The sequence below is a fragment of the Vanacampus margaritifer genome, chromosome 2 (genome assembly GCF_051991255.1).
Source record: "Vanacampus margaritifer isolate UIUO_Vmar chromosome 2, RoL_Vmar_1.0, whole genome shotgun sequence".
Lineage (NCBI taxonomy): Eukaryota > Metazoa > Chordata > Actinopteri > Syngnathiformes > Syngnathidae > Vanacampus > Vanacampus margaritifer.
This window is the reverse complement of record NC_135433.1, coordinates 37,893,930-37,908,837: the sequence shown is the minus strand read 5'-3', so window position 1 is coordinate 37,908,837 and position 14,908 is coordinate 37,893,930. Positions and strand designations below refer to the sequence as shown.

General features: G+C 42.1%; 1 protein-coding gene across 20 annotated transcripts in view; it reads left to right on the top strand.

The window, feature by feature from the left end:
* Window positions 1–14,908, top strand: part of ptprfb (protein tyrosine phosphatase receptor type Fb) — a 257,682-nt gene that overhangs the window by 241,115 nt on the left and 1,659 nt on the right. For all 20 annotated transcript variants that reach the window (XM_077555459.1, XM_077555456.1, XM_077555457.1 and 17 more), the window contains 7 exons: window positions 465–584; window positions 2,754–2,908; window positions 2,995–3,280; window positions 7,255–7,433; window positions 11,712–11,838; window positions 13,426–13,706; window positions 13,797–13,932. In XM_077555459.1, coding sequence (XP_077411585.1) covers window positions 465–584; window positions 2,754–2,908; window positions 2,995–3,280; window positions 7,255–7,433; window positions 11,712–11,838; window positions 13,426–13,706; window positions 13,797–13,932 — 1,284 coding nt within the window. The remainder of the gene's footprint in view (window positions 1–464; window positions 585–2,753; window positions 2,909–2,994; window positions 3,281–7,254; window positions 7,434–11,711; window positions 11,839–13,425; window positions 13,707–13,796; window positions 13,933–14,908) is intronic.

Sequence of the window (14,908 nt, the reverse complement as noted above, 5' to 3'; positions counted from 1 at the left end):
AGAACATGCAAACAAACGCCACACCCGCAAAACTGTGAGGCAGACATGCTAACTTGGTGCAACTTGCTGAACCCTCATTAAAGTCAACGAGAGAAATCATGTTGTCCTCAGACTCCCCCCGTCCTACGCATTGCGACTCGGCTAAAAGCGGACATGACAAAGGCTGCGAGCCACCTGACAATTAGCTCATTGGAAATGATCACAGGCTGCTAAAAGACAAAGTGGCCTTTTGAAGTGCACTTCACACACACACACACACACACACACACACATGAGGTGAGAGAGAGCATTCATGTTTTGGTGGATGCTGAGTCTTCAGCTTTTAATGAGACGGTGCGCGTCGCCTCTGATCCGACCCCTCTAATGTTCCCTCCTTGTTAATCAGCGCCGTTCTCCTCTCGATGCCGCACTCTGTTCTGACATGGCGTCTCCTCTTCCCTCTCCCATCCCTCTCGACCCGCCAGGTGAAGTGTGACCAGTACTGGCCGGCGCGAGGCACCGAGACCTACGGCATGATCCAGGTCACCATGTTGGACACGGTGGAGTTGGCCACTTACAGCGTCCGCACTTTCGCACTCTACAAGGTATGGCATTAAACTTTTACATTTTGTTGGAGAAGCAAAATGGCAAGGAAGCCATTTTGATTTGAAGCTGTCATTTTAGGGTTACTTAGAAGAAGTCCAGGGTTCCTTCAAAAGCAAACTTTCATGTCCGCATACTGGCATCCATCTATTTTCCGAACCACTTATGTGACACCAAATTGCCAAGAACTTTTTCCTCATTGTATCTGTGGATGGAGTGTGGCGACAAACAATGCTTTTGAAAATTCAGCCACTGAATCCAGTTTAACATGAAGTTTGGTTTATCATGAGTAGACTCAAACAGAGACTTGAAAAGACACAGGAAGTCTGCCATTTTGTTTGGGGAACCATTTTAGGTCAATTTCAACAATTCTCAGAGATCATTCAAAGATGATTTTCTATAAGTCCAATTTGCTTCATAGTTGAACTGTGAACACTAGACAGATGGGTGACACTAGACTGGGGCTAATTCGGGTTTTCATCCTTGTGTGTGGGCGGAGCATGGTAGCATTTATCTTAGGAACTTTTCAAAGTAAAAGAATAATGAATAATAATGAAAAAAATACTGTTTCCACAAAATGCTGCTTTCCCACTTTGACCGACATGTCCACTTCAAATGATAGAACTTTGTTTCTGTGTTTAAATGTATGTAGATTTTCATAGGATATGATTTGGGTAGGTCCTTCAAAAACAGACAACTCCACCAAGATGTTTTGTCCAAATGTTTCCAAAGTTTACCTTGTAATAGAGCAGAACCTTGTTGAAGGTACTGAACCCCACCATGTTCCTATGCACGTTCACCAAACCCTTCTTTATTGAAAATAAAATGATTTTGTTCTTTTCAAATTCAAGACATAGGTATAGGGATTACTGGTGAACCAAATAAACACTTTACACCAAATCTGGCTTTCTCTCAGACTAGAATTGCTCAACTTCTAAAATCATGCAGTGAGGATGCTGACTCATCGCTCAACACAACTCAACTATTTCGAGAGCACTTTAAAACAACCACTGCTGTTTTTTTAAGATAATAAGCCATGGCTTCTACTCGTCAGCCCCTCTTTCGGATGTCATTGTTGCAAATGATTTGATGTGATCGATGTAACCTGTAATAATGTGTCTGAAAGGAAAAAATGAATAAAAACAAGATGGAATCAAGGGGCAGCAGAAAAGAAAACAGCATTGGCCCCAGAATTGAACCCTGTGGAACACCTTACGTTATACATTACGTTATAATTCAAATTGCACATATACGTCCGACCACTTTCTTTTTTCTTTTCTTTTTTGCTCATCATAGTTACGTAGTATGACCGGATTAAAACAATAGAAAGACTGAAAAAAAATCACCCAATGTACCATCACAACAGTGACAAGTCGACTAGTGAGTGCATCAAATTCCCTGCAGCACAAATAGGCCAAGCAAAGTAGTGTGATCACCTGCAAGCCAACAACGGCTCAGTGGGGTGTATCATCATGAACCCAGGTTAAGAACCACTGTATTATGGGTGAAGCTAAATATTGGAGAATTTGTGTTTTTGTCTTTGTGTGTGTGGATGGAGCAAAATCTGATGACTAAACCTTAAACAGAATACCTTCATAACTGACCAAATTCATGGCTGCTTGCAGCTCTAATTCTTAGAATGGTTTTCCCCGCTAATTGATTTTTTTTTTAAACCTCTGAGAGTTCCCCATTGTTCCTTGAAATAAGGTAATTAAAAATTCAATTCTTTGTTTTGGATGTCATATTTAACTGTTGGCATGATGCAGCGTCCTTTTTTTTCTCTTTGCTTCTTTTCAAAACACAATTATCTGTGCTAATTAAACACACTCCAGCCAGAGAAGGTTCTCGGATTCAATCAGAACTCAAAACAATTCTCACAAAACTTTTTTTTCCGGAGAAGAGTGGGTGGATGTTTAATTTGAAACTGGGCACCTTATCTCCACCTACAGCCACGCTGTGATCACAGCCCCGAGAGTGACTTCAATTGAGACCTTTGTGAGGAGTAGCGAGGAATGTGTGACAATTAAACCGCTGGTGCTTTTCAAATGAAAGTCGAATAATGTCATTAAAGCGCTTTGACCTTTAACTGTCGGGAGTATTTCAGCTCAGCACGATCCGTTTTTTTCCCTTGCAAATACATCCGGCTTGAACTTGATTCTTTCTTTTTGAAGAATGGATCTAGTGAGAAGCGAGAGCTGCGGCAGTTTCAGTTCATGGCCTGGCCTGACCACGGCGTGCCCGAGTACCCCACTCCCATCCTGGCCTTCCTCAGACGCGTCAAAGCCTGCAATCCTCCGGATGCCGGACCCATGGTGGTCCACTGCAGGTGCGAATCACAACATTTTTTATATTGACACATTATTTTGTGTCTATACAGACTTTGGAAATTGTCCTTCTCTTTGTTCCATCCAGCGCGGGCGTGGGCCGGACAGGCTGCTTCATCGTGATCGACGCCATGCTGGAGCGCATGAAGCACGAGAAGTCGGTGGACATCTACGGCCACGTGACGTGCATGCGAGCCCAGCGCAACTACATGGTACAGACGGAGGATCAGTACATCTTCATCCATGAGGCGCTCCTGGAGGCGGCCACGTGCGGCAACACGGAAGTGCCGGCACGAAACCTCTACGCGCACATCCAGAAGCTGACGCAGCCGCCATCTGGCGAGACGGTCACCGCCATGGAGCTGGAGTTCAAGGTGAGGAAAGAAATGCGTCACCACATCAGTGGCTTTGTTTTAATTGGGTTGTTCCAAGCCATATGACCCAGTGGGGTTAACCAAACAGATTTGGATTTTCATGAAGATTGGTGCGCTTATTGGTACTGGTGGCTAGTAGTGCAAAGGATCATCACTGAGCCGTGGTCGGTTCGGATCAGGCCCCAAGGTTCGGATCGTGCACGATCCCCGGATTGGTTGGTGGGAGAAAAAAAAAAGTGCACATTCATAGTGAACACCATTCAGACTTGTCAAGGAAGCTGAAACATACTCAACGTAACACACCGCTTACGCTCAGGCGGACTTCAAAGTTTGCCAAGTAATACATTGACGGCAATGCAAATAGCCTTAGCAGACCTTTACTTTGGAGTTAGCCCACGTCGTGGCGTAATGGCTATCTTGACTTCCCTTTTAGACATTTCGGATGTCTTTAGCATAATTTTGATTGGCACTGTATTCGCGACCAACATCAACACAACGCTATCCCGAACTCATATTTAATCTCGAATTTAGGACGCTAAGAAACTGCTAATTAATTACGACATCATTGTTTGATACGACAGAAGTCTCAGACGTAAGTGGCTAGCGGCTAGTGATTAGCATTACCAACGAGTGCCTGGCTGGTGAGTTTGACAGTTGGTACTTGGCTTACTTGAATTATTTTTCAATATTCTGCACCAAGGCTACTTTCTAATTCACAGGAAGGGAATGTGCCTTAATTTGCACTTTGAGATATTGTATTATTTAAAAAATAAAATAAAAAGATAAGTAAAACTTTGTTTTGTTTAATTTATTTTATAAAACACTTTTTCAAAAAAAACATTCAACTCAAAATGTCACACATAACTGTTGAGGAACACAACTTTAAGCCTTTAGTACCTAGTTATTTACACATGGACCATGTATAAAATAAGAATGTTTCTGCCTCATATTGCTTTATTAAAGCAACACTAAGGAGCTTTTCAGTTTATGTTGATTATGGTGGCGCCATATGGACAAAAGCGATAATGTTATGCTTCAAAAATGATCACATTTCCCATGAGGAAAAGCACATTGCGTCGTTTTTTAGCTCAAATTGACTTCCGTCTTTGTAATGAATGGGGAAAGGCAGAAGTGACGTATGCCATAAAGCAGTAGTTTTTTGTGTGGCAGTGTTCTTACCCAAAGTTGCTTAGTACCAGTAGAAATGATACAGACCCCCTCAGGCCATGGCAAAGGCACCATTCAACTTGTTTGAAGTTGATATTTCATCAGAAGAGTTATGAAACTATTTTATTAAGGTTGAAAAGTTCCTTTCTTTTTCTTTTTCTTTTTTGCTGATCCGAAAAATTATCCAATCACTCAAATCCTTGATCCAAGCCGAACCGTGACTTTTGTGACCCGTTGCACCACTACTGCTGCCACAACACTAGATGTCAAATTGTAGCTCAGTCGGAGCAGGGGTTTAGAAGCTACGGCCCACCAAATGTTTATATTTTTGGTAAAAAGGGGCATAGCCTCCTTCCTTTGATCCTTAATATCTCAGGGTTAATCTTTACAAGCAACAAGGATTACAAATCTGCACTCAGATTGGCTGAATATTTTAGTAACCTTTTGACCTTATGTTTTAGTTGACCTTGTGAATCAGGTAACCATCACAAAATGTTCATGAAATGTAAATTCTCAAGTTCTCTAAAACTATCATCACGACCTCTGGGCCCACACACATACACAAACACACAAGCTACATAAACAGCAGGTGTTCAAGGTGACATACACAAACACACACCTGCTGTCGAATGTGATGTCATTACACTCGTTTTCCCTCCCAGCACCGCTGCTCTGCCATTTGCCCTGGTGGTGACCATGATGCATTGTGTTTGAAGTGATAATAGCGCCGGCCAATGAAAGATGGCTGGAGCGATTGTGTGGTTTGAGGCCACACAACACTTGCGCGCGCGCACGCACACACACACACACACACACACACAATGCTGGCAGCACATGACAGTCCGTAAACGCTCCTGCTAGTCCATCTGTTGTCTAAAGCAGTGCCAACTTGCTGGTGTCACACTTAAATGCGTGCACTTTGTTAATAATACGTTCCTTAAAATAGTGCTTTGAAATGAGCATGTGCTCATTAAAAGATGATAGCAATGCTCATAGGGATCATTTAATTAATTTGATCACCCTTCTTGTCTAGGCATTCACGAGAGCGGGCACCTTTCGCAATAGAAATAAACACAACAATTGGAAATAACCCAGTCAAGGGTCCACTGCACACAGGCAGGCACATGCACGTGTGATTTAATGAACATGACGTCTCACGCCAATTAGTGATAACTGCCACGTTGTACAATAGACAACAATTAAATTAACCCTGTCAAAAAATGTCCATCATAGTCTTTATTCTCTGCCAGGAGCTGAGATGAGACGTCGAAACTGATCAGATGTCCATGTAAAAAGTCTGTCTGTCAGTCTTATACTGCCCCTAGTGGCCAAGGGAGGCAACAGCACAATTAAATTGATGCTAAGTGTGACAGAAATTGTTGAATTCTTTGTAAATCTCTCTTTTAAAGTACACTATTATATAGGTTTTCGCATTAAAAACACACATTGCATAATGTTTGTTTTTTAGGGATAGGCTGAAATGGATTAATGGCATTTCTTTTGATTTCGGTGGGGAACGATGATTTGAGTCACAAAATAGGTCATGGAATGAATTAAATGTACCGCATTTTTTGCACTATAAGGCGCACCTTCAATGAATGGCCTATTTAAAAATGTTTTCCATATATAAGGCGCACTGCATTATAAGGCGCATAGAATAGAGGAAAGGGGTTGCGTCAATTATCCACTAGATGGAGCTGCGCTAAAGGGAATGTCAACAAAACTGTCAGATGAGTCAGTCAGTCAATATTTATTACTGGTAATACAATACAATCCAGTGTTCTGACACCTCCCAAAACAAGTTACTGGTAGTGCAGTCACAATATGGTTCTGTATTAACAATACAACAATAACTCAAAAACTCTGAATTGTTCAGACGTTACTATCCATATTTGCAATATCTGTCAGCGTGGTTCAGGTGTGGGACTATCGGTCTAACTGCTGTTACTTCAGCGACACCCCCTGACTACGGTGGCCGTACTTAACCAATATTGATCCACATATAAGGTGCATCGGATTATAAGGCGCACTGTCGGTTTTTGAGAAAATTAAAGGCTTTTAGGTGTGCTTTATAGTGCGGAAAATACGGTATATCTCAAGTAGGGATGCCAAGATTGTTCTGCTAGTCATGACTGTTGACAGCTAATTTAATTCACCCCCCACCCCCCACCCCCATCTCTAAACTGCCTAATTTCCCACTGTGACTATATGCCTATCTGTGACACACGTGCAGTTGTTGTAATCCAGGTCATTTGTGACATAAAAAAACAACTAATATAATGTCATGCTAGCCAGTGTTAGCAATATTTAGGGTACATTACACCAAAAGTACTTAATGTGATTCAAACCTGCCTTTCATGGCAGCACGACGGTGAAAAAAAATGAAGTCCATTTCTGACATTGTGACAGTCGTGTCTTGAAGCTAGCATTAGCACACACAGGTTGTGGCGTGTGAACCTTGTAACACAATGTTGTGTTTGGCTATGCTAACATTTTGTAACATCTACTATGGATTATAGATGCATTAGTCATTTATTTTTAACATGCACATACCTTACTGGTGTGATACGCTGCGATTTACAATATAATCAGACTATCTGACTAATCGTTAAAAATGAAAGATATGTTACTTAAAACTACCCTGTTAAGTAAAAGTTTTCTAAAGTTACTTGAGTAAATGTAAATTCTTCTTGTAATGTCCTCTCTGCGACCAGTTCATTCTAACTGGATGTAATCTGGATGTAATCTGTATCCGTTTGCGTCTAATCAGTGTTGACTGAAGGTGTGCCTAATTGTTTGTCGCTCAGCGGCTGGCCAACTCCAAGGCCCACACGTCCCGCTTCATCAGCGCCAACCTGACGTGCAACAAGTTCAAAAACCGCCTGGTGAACATCATGCCTTTCGAGTCCACGCGCGTCTGCCTGCAGCCCATCCGCGGCGTGGAGGGATCCGACTACATCAACGCCAGCTGCATCGACGGATACAGGTACGGCCTTGCTTTCCCTTTCGGCTCCTCTCATTCCACACGACGCACCTTTGCCTACTCCGCCATGTAATTCATCCCACGCCTCCTTTCACCCTGGTTTGTCTCATGCTGTCCTCTTGAATTCATTTCATCCTCTCCTTTTTTACGCTCTCATTCTGTCATCGCGCTCATCTTTCATCCTTCTCGTCTTCGTTCCTTTCTGCTCCTCTTTTCTCCTTTTTTATTCTTTTCTCCTCATCTCCTTTTCAGTTTTTAACCTCTGTCACCTGTCTTCTCTTTGCTTCTTTCTCCTTGGATTTCCCTCCATGGCTCCTGTCTTCACTTTTTCACCTCTTTCTCCCTTTCATCTCTTCACTGTTGTTGTTTTTTGCTTTTTTTAAATTTATTATTATTATTCCTGTCTGATTCTCTCCTCCTTTGTCACTCTCTTATCCTGTGTGCTCCTCTACCTGATCTATACACTAACTTTTCTACTGGGCAAACTTTCTCATTTGGTTGGACTTTTTTTTTTGTCTTACGTAATTGGCCTACCGTACATCAAACTCGTCAAAGTTCACTCACTGTCTGCTGGGATTACTTAAAGTTAGCATGAATGACATTTCAGCTTTCGACTTGCTAGTTATCCAAATAACGGCGGCGCGATCAAAGGTTTGATTTCTGATTTAATGAGGCAATCGAGACTTTTGCTGTACAGGTCTGTGTGTACTCCGACTGGCACGAAACTCATCTTATATAGAGGGTTTGAAAAAAGGGGAAAAATGCACCACAGCTGAATATAAAATAGAATAGAATAGAAATCCTTTATTGTCATTGTATGGTGTAGATACAATGAAATTGGACTTTTGAAAATATAAAGAACACAACAAATGATAAAATCATGCCAATGACATTCTTTAAATAAATAAAATGAATGGCTGAACTATTGAATATACCGTCGTCCCTCACCATTTCATGGTTCACTTATTGGACAGTACAGTACAGTTAGTCAAGTGCATGTCTCAGGTGAAGCAAACATTGTTGTTAGCTAAAAGAATAAAGCCTACCACAGCTAGTTAAGGTGAATTGTAATCAATCATAACAGGTGGTTTGGAAAGAGGGACAATGGAAGGTGCTCTTTCAATAAGAATAAAAAACACTGTAATAAAATACAGAAATCAAAAGCACATTTTCAGCACATCTGCAGGTAGCTTCACCTGACATCAATGTACAGTTAACCACAGTGGCTAATGCTATCGCTAGGAAATAGCCGGCCATTTCATTACATCGTTTCCATGTCACTCAATCGGCTAGACCTGCCAGCAAAAGGCATACATAAATTCATAGTCCAAGCCACGAAGAATATGTGGACGACGACGCCGCCAAGTGGACAAAAATAGTTAATAATGGTGGTTATTTTTCTGTCAGATGCATCCCAGTAGCTTGGAATATACTGATAGCAGAAACTGATAGACCACCTGACCTTTCTGCCGGAATTGCTTCATGTGTTGCCGTGCTTACGAGCCACAGGATTATAAATGAGCATGCCGGTGTGTTTATCAACGGGGGGATGCGTGCAGCACGTACACACGTAGCAACAGAAAAAGCGTGAAAAGACCACGACTTTCAAGCACAACGTCTAATAAAGTGCCCGTGTTGGAGCTTGCATTCAAATGTATGCACTCGCACCAACGCGACCAACCAGATGAAATTCTTGGTCGCACATACTGGGGAAAAATACGAGTCCCGTCTCCTCTTCATTCGTCTTCTCTCATCTTCCTTCCTCCTCTTGTTTCGCAATGCATTCATCTGCCGCTGCCGTTCTCATCATCTTTTCCTCCTCCTCGTTCTCTTCTCCTCTGTCTGTCTTGAATTTCTTTCCTGCGCTCTCTATCGCCTCCCTTTTCTTCCTTGCCGTTTCCTCATTTTTGTTGATCCCTTCATCTTCTATCTACTACCCTTTCCTCTCATCTGTCGTCCTTAATTCCCTACCTTGTTAGTACTTCCAAAAACAAACAAATTTAATTAATGATTTTAATTAAACATTTACAAATAAATTAAGATGCAAAACATTAAAAACTATACATATAAAAATATAGTCAATGTGTTAATGATGTTGATTTTTTTTGCAATTAATTTAAAAAAAAAAAGTTTTAATTATGTCATAATTATGGTGGATTTTTTTGTAATTACACAATTATATTAAATTTTTTGATGTGTTGAGCAAATGCGATCAGAAACTAGCATTTTTTATTTAGCATCATTTATTTAGTATCTATTTGAATATAATATTGTGGATTTATTTTAGATAACTGATATGTCATTTTAATCATTTTTTATGGTGATGTGTTAAACTATAGGTGGGAACTGCTGTCCTCCTCAACCGCCCCCCCCCCTCCCTCTTTCTCAACCTCCTTTCATCTTTTTCAACTGCTCTGCTCTCGTCTGTCGTCGCCAATCATCTGTTCCAATCTCCTCCCTCACATCCTCTCCTTCAACGTTCTCCCTCACGGCGTCGTCTCTCCTCGCTCGGCTGTCGTGTCTCCTCGTGCCACAATCTGTTGTTTCTTTATTTGTGCAAGGCAAAAAAGGCCCTCAGCTCATTTTAATCTCCCGGTTCCACATTAGTGCTTTGCCTGCAGCGCCTTCATTAGCTGCTTTGTGTGTGTGCGTTACGGTGTAGCACGCGTGCACATACATGTGAGGCAGCATGCATCCCACATGCACACACGTTTTTTTGCACACCTGCTCTGCATGGACATGTGAGCGTATCTGATGTGATTGTTCTGCGGCGCGCTGCCACCACCCGCCGGCCGAGCGGGCCAGCGCACGCCGGCAGCGCGGTCACGTAGCACAGCAGCAGATGAGCTCATCTCCAGCTGCGTCGTCAAGATGGACAGGCGGGAAATGTCACTGATGACAATGGCAGTTTTTTGTCTTCGGTGTGCACACTGCTGCTAGCTTGCGGTTTTATTACCTCCCCCAAGGCTTGTCCTTGGATAAGGAAGAACTGTGTATGATTAAATACTGGAACAATTGCCAGTTTAAACTGTAAACAGTGTGTTACTAGTAGGGATGTTCAATAACACTTTTTTCCCCAGACTGATAGCAGTACGAGTACTCAACTAGGCACCGATACCACAAGTACTTTTAATCCAATCCCTCCCCCAAAAAACACACACATAATTTTAGAGAAAGGCCATCACTATATATCTCAATATAGCATCTTTCCTTAAAATTGCATGAAATTCATGGCAGCTCTAATTTCTAGTTCTTGATCGTAAAACGGCCACAAGAGGGCGGCTGATAATGGTATCAGTCGCCGTCACAGGTACTGATACCTTGAAATAAGGCCTGCTATCAGCCTGACTCGATACTTGGTGTCGGTACTGGCCCATCCTCCGAAACATTAGAGTTGTTCCACTTTGATTTCTATCCGAATGACTCTGATGCGGCAATCTTTACATGACGTATAAACGTGTCTACTTGACTATGATTGAGTTCCATCAAAAGGTCTAAGTAGGTAAATTCTATTTAAAAAAATGTTTTACACATTTAAAAAAAAAAATTGGGATAATTTACATTTAAATCATATTTAAATTTTTAATATTTGAAATGCATTTATAGTAAGAGTAATAATTATTTTAGTTTAAATGTTGGATTAAAATGCAATATTTGTTTCTACATTTGCATAATTTAGTCTCACACTTAGGTTTTGAGTGGTAGGGGGGTTCCCATAATGGCTTAATGTAGGTGTAAATTCCCCCAAAATTAAATTTAAAAAAAAAAAGGAATAAATAAAAAATTCCCCTCTGCTTTGTGGAAATTCAATTACGGAGAGTCTTGGAATGCATCACCAGCAAAAAATGAGGGAAAACTGTGTTGATGATTTGTCATTTTAATTCATTATGATGTATTGTGTTCATTCTTGTTTTGTTTTTTTAAAGCTATATTGAACTTTTGAATGTGTTCATCCAATTCAATATAATCAGAAATGTGTAATATAAGGACATTGTTTTAATTAACACCCAACGGAATTCAATCAGATATTTTACTTAAATATCAAGTTATTTTAATTGAATAGTTCTGCCCGAAGGCAGCTGGGATAGGCTCCAGCACCCCCGCGACCCTTGTGAGGAATAAGCGGTCACGAAAATGGATGGATGGATAATTGAATAGTTAATTCTCTTCGTTGATTAAAAAGCTATTAGAAATAAGCCTCAACAAAGTTTTTGTCACAGCAACATTTGCTAATTGTTTGTGCGTGTGTACATGCGTGCGTGTTTGTGTGTGTGCGTGCAGACAGCAGAAGGCCTACCTGGCCACCCAAGGCCCGCTGGCCGAGACCACCGAGGACTTCTGGAGAATGTTGTGGGAGCACAACTCCACTATTGTCGTCATGCTCACCAAACTACGGGAGATGGGACGGGTGAGGCTTAATAAGAGCAAACGGACACATGCTTGTTTTTGTGCAGTGCTGTTGACAACAAACAGAAACATGTTTTTTTTTCATTTTTAAGTCTTTGACTGCCAAAAACGTTAAATAACGTTTAGTAAAATCATACGGAGGACTGCCAAAGACGTTAAAAGACGTTCTCTATGGTTTTTTTTTGTTTTGTTTTTTTAAACGGGTGGAGGAAAGCCTCGGCCAGCTGTGCTGAAAGTATCAAGCAGATCTAGTTAGTATAATGCCTATTTTTGGCCCCTAGATGGCAGCGATGACTCTCTTTGGACAAGATTGGGTAGGCGTCAGTAGAAGACGTGAGGCGGAGCTAGAGTGTTGAGGGGACAATGGCTGAGGAAGCCATAATGGCGACCGGTTGCAAGCAGCTCACGCTTGAGCATTTTTTCAAAGACGAAAAGCATCGACCAATGCTAAAGAGCACATTGATGACGACGATGATGATGATGGTGACTCCGAGGTTGACGCCGAAGTTGGAAGCGTTGACGCGGCGGCTATGATCACGTCATAAAGCCTCAGCGGCTAGCGATGCTAACGCCGGAAAACGCGGAGCACAACCGAGCACTTCTCCTCAGGCGGACGTTCAATCGGACGATGAAGAGTGCCCCGAGTCTAATACATATTCATCGGAGGAGTGGGTACAGTCTGATCACGGAGAAGACACTGGTTATGGACTACGATGCCACCATGAATGGAGTGGATAAGATGGATCAGAACATCTCTTACCACCCGGTATAGGAACTGAAGTACATGAGGAAGCCAGACGTAACACCACCGTATCATGATCCTGAGAGTAGACTTGATGGCAACATGGCCAAACACTATCTGCAGTATACAGTATACTTGCTATTCCCCGGGGAAAAAAAGCCATCAAAAAAGTGTAGCGTCTGCAATCGCAGTGAAACTAATCTGTTGTGCAAATCCTGCTGCGTCTCCTTGCACGCAGGGGAGTATTACAAAAAGAAAAACTGTATTTGAAACATCCACACAATTGTAAATAGTACCACGGTTGCACACGTTTGTAAATAGTTTGCCAAATTGTTTTGTCAAATTGTTACACTGTTGAATGTAAATAAACGGATTTTGCTATCAAAAAACACTTTTTCATTGTTGGTGGTAGTGTTTTACAAAAGTAAAGCACTGTTTAGGTGTTTGTGGCATCATTCATGGAAAAAAAAAAGGTGTCAAATTCACTAGAGTGCATGAAATAATATCGTTTCACAAAAAGCTTGATTTCTCAGTTTTTTGTTTCAAAACAGAGCATTTGGGTGAAACTAACCATTTTCTATTGTTGATTACAATACAAACTTTTTTTTCTGATGAAAGATGAGAGTTCAATCTTTCATTTAGTAGTATGTGTGTTTCCATAGTCCAAACACAAAATTTTCTGTGGACCTTGAAAGATCAGTCAAAATGCTTAAATCGGCTGGCACTGGGGGCATCCCTTTTCTGAAAACGTCTGGCAGTCAAAGAGTTAAGTTTTCCATGTAGAGTATCTTGTTATCTGTTGGAATATGATGTAGCAATTGAATCTGCGTGTTTGTGGCCCAACAGGAGAAGTGCCACCAGTATTGGCCGGCCGAGCGCTCGGCCCGCTACCAGTACTTCGTGGTGGACCCCATGGCGGAGTACAACATGCCGCAGTACATCCTGAGAGAATTCAAAGTCACGGACGCCCGCGACGGCCAGTCTCGAACCATCCGCCAGTTCCAGTTCACCGACTGGCCCGAGCAGGGTGTGCCCAAGACCGGCGAGGGCTTCATCGACTTCATCGGACAAGTACACAAGACCAAGGAGCAGTTTGGACAGGACGGACCCATCACTGTGCACTGCAGGTAGGACCAGGACCAGGACCAGGACCGGGACCGAAAAGTCCCGAGCCGAAGCACCGAAAGGCCGCCTAATGCTTTGTTTGTGGTCGGCAGCGCCGGAGTGGGCCGCACCGGAGTCTTCATCACGCTCAGCATCGTGCTGGAGAGGATGAGGTACGAGGGCGTGGTGGACCTCTTCCAGACCGTCAAGACCCTTCGCACCCAGCGGCCCGCCATGGTGCAGACCGAGGTCAGCCCCTCCAGACGGGTTATCACAATTGCGGTCGGGATTTTGCTTTTTGGGGGGGGGGGGGGGACTGTTTTTTCAACTGGAGGTCCATAAGGACGGCTTTAGGAAGACACGTTGCTGTCACTCGATTGGTTGACTGATCATCTTTTGTACAATGAGAATGCAACTTGTCTCTTTCTGTGTCTTATTTCCTGAGAGGGCCAAAGAGGATGCATTGATTTTTTCTAAATCGTTAACATCTAATAGAGCGTCGCCAGCTTTTAAGGATAGAACACCAAAAACTAGAGGTGTATATTTGCTTGACTGCGGACAAAAAGTAGGCATCAATTACAGAGGAGACTTTTATGTTCTAATTGACGCCACACTCCACAAACCTTTGGAGTGATTATTTGACCACTGGAAACTAAAGTATTTGAAGGGAGGCTTTTTTTTTCTGTGGAGGAAATAGCGGTTGTCTTCAGATTCAGATTACTTTATTGATCCCTAAAAGGAGCAATTCTTCCAGTCAAGACCTGTCCAACAAACATGGAAACAACAATGACAGGAAGACAGAGGGAAGCCTGTCAGGTCGCCTTTCAGCGTCCCAACGTTCTTAGATGAAACAAAGATAAAATATATAAGAGAAGGGGGAAAACAAGGCTCTGCCCCTTTAAGGGGAGCCACAGTATGAATCTGGTAATAAAAAAAAATAAAAAAAAACTTCAGCACATAAAGCCCCATAATAAAAGATATAACAGAGTGGGGGAGCCAATGAAAGTGGTGATAAATATTCCAGCTATTTGAGGGGAGGCATTTACTGTATTTAAGCTGACGACATACCCAGCGATTCTTTGAGACACAAATGTAGGGCAAACCAGATCGATCCTTTTTTTTTTCTTGAAGACCGCTTATTTGTTTGCCTACAGTGGAAAATAACTGGTATATATTTGAGGTGAGGCGTTTATTTTTATTTTGGGACAATATACCTTTTCCTCAT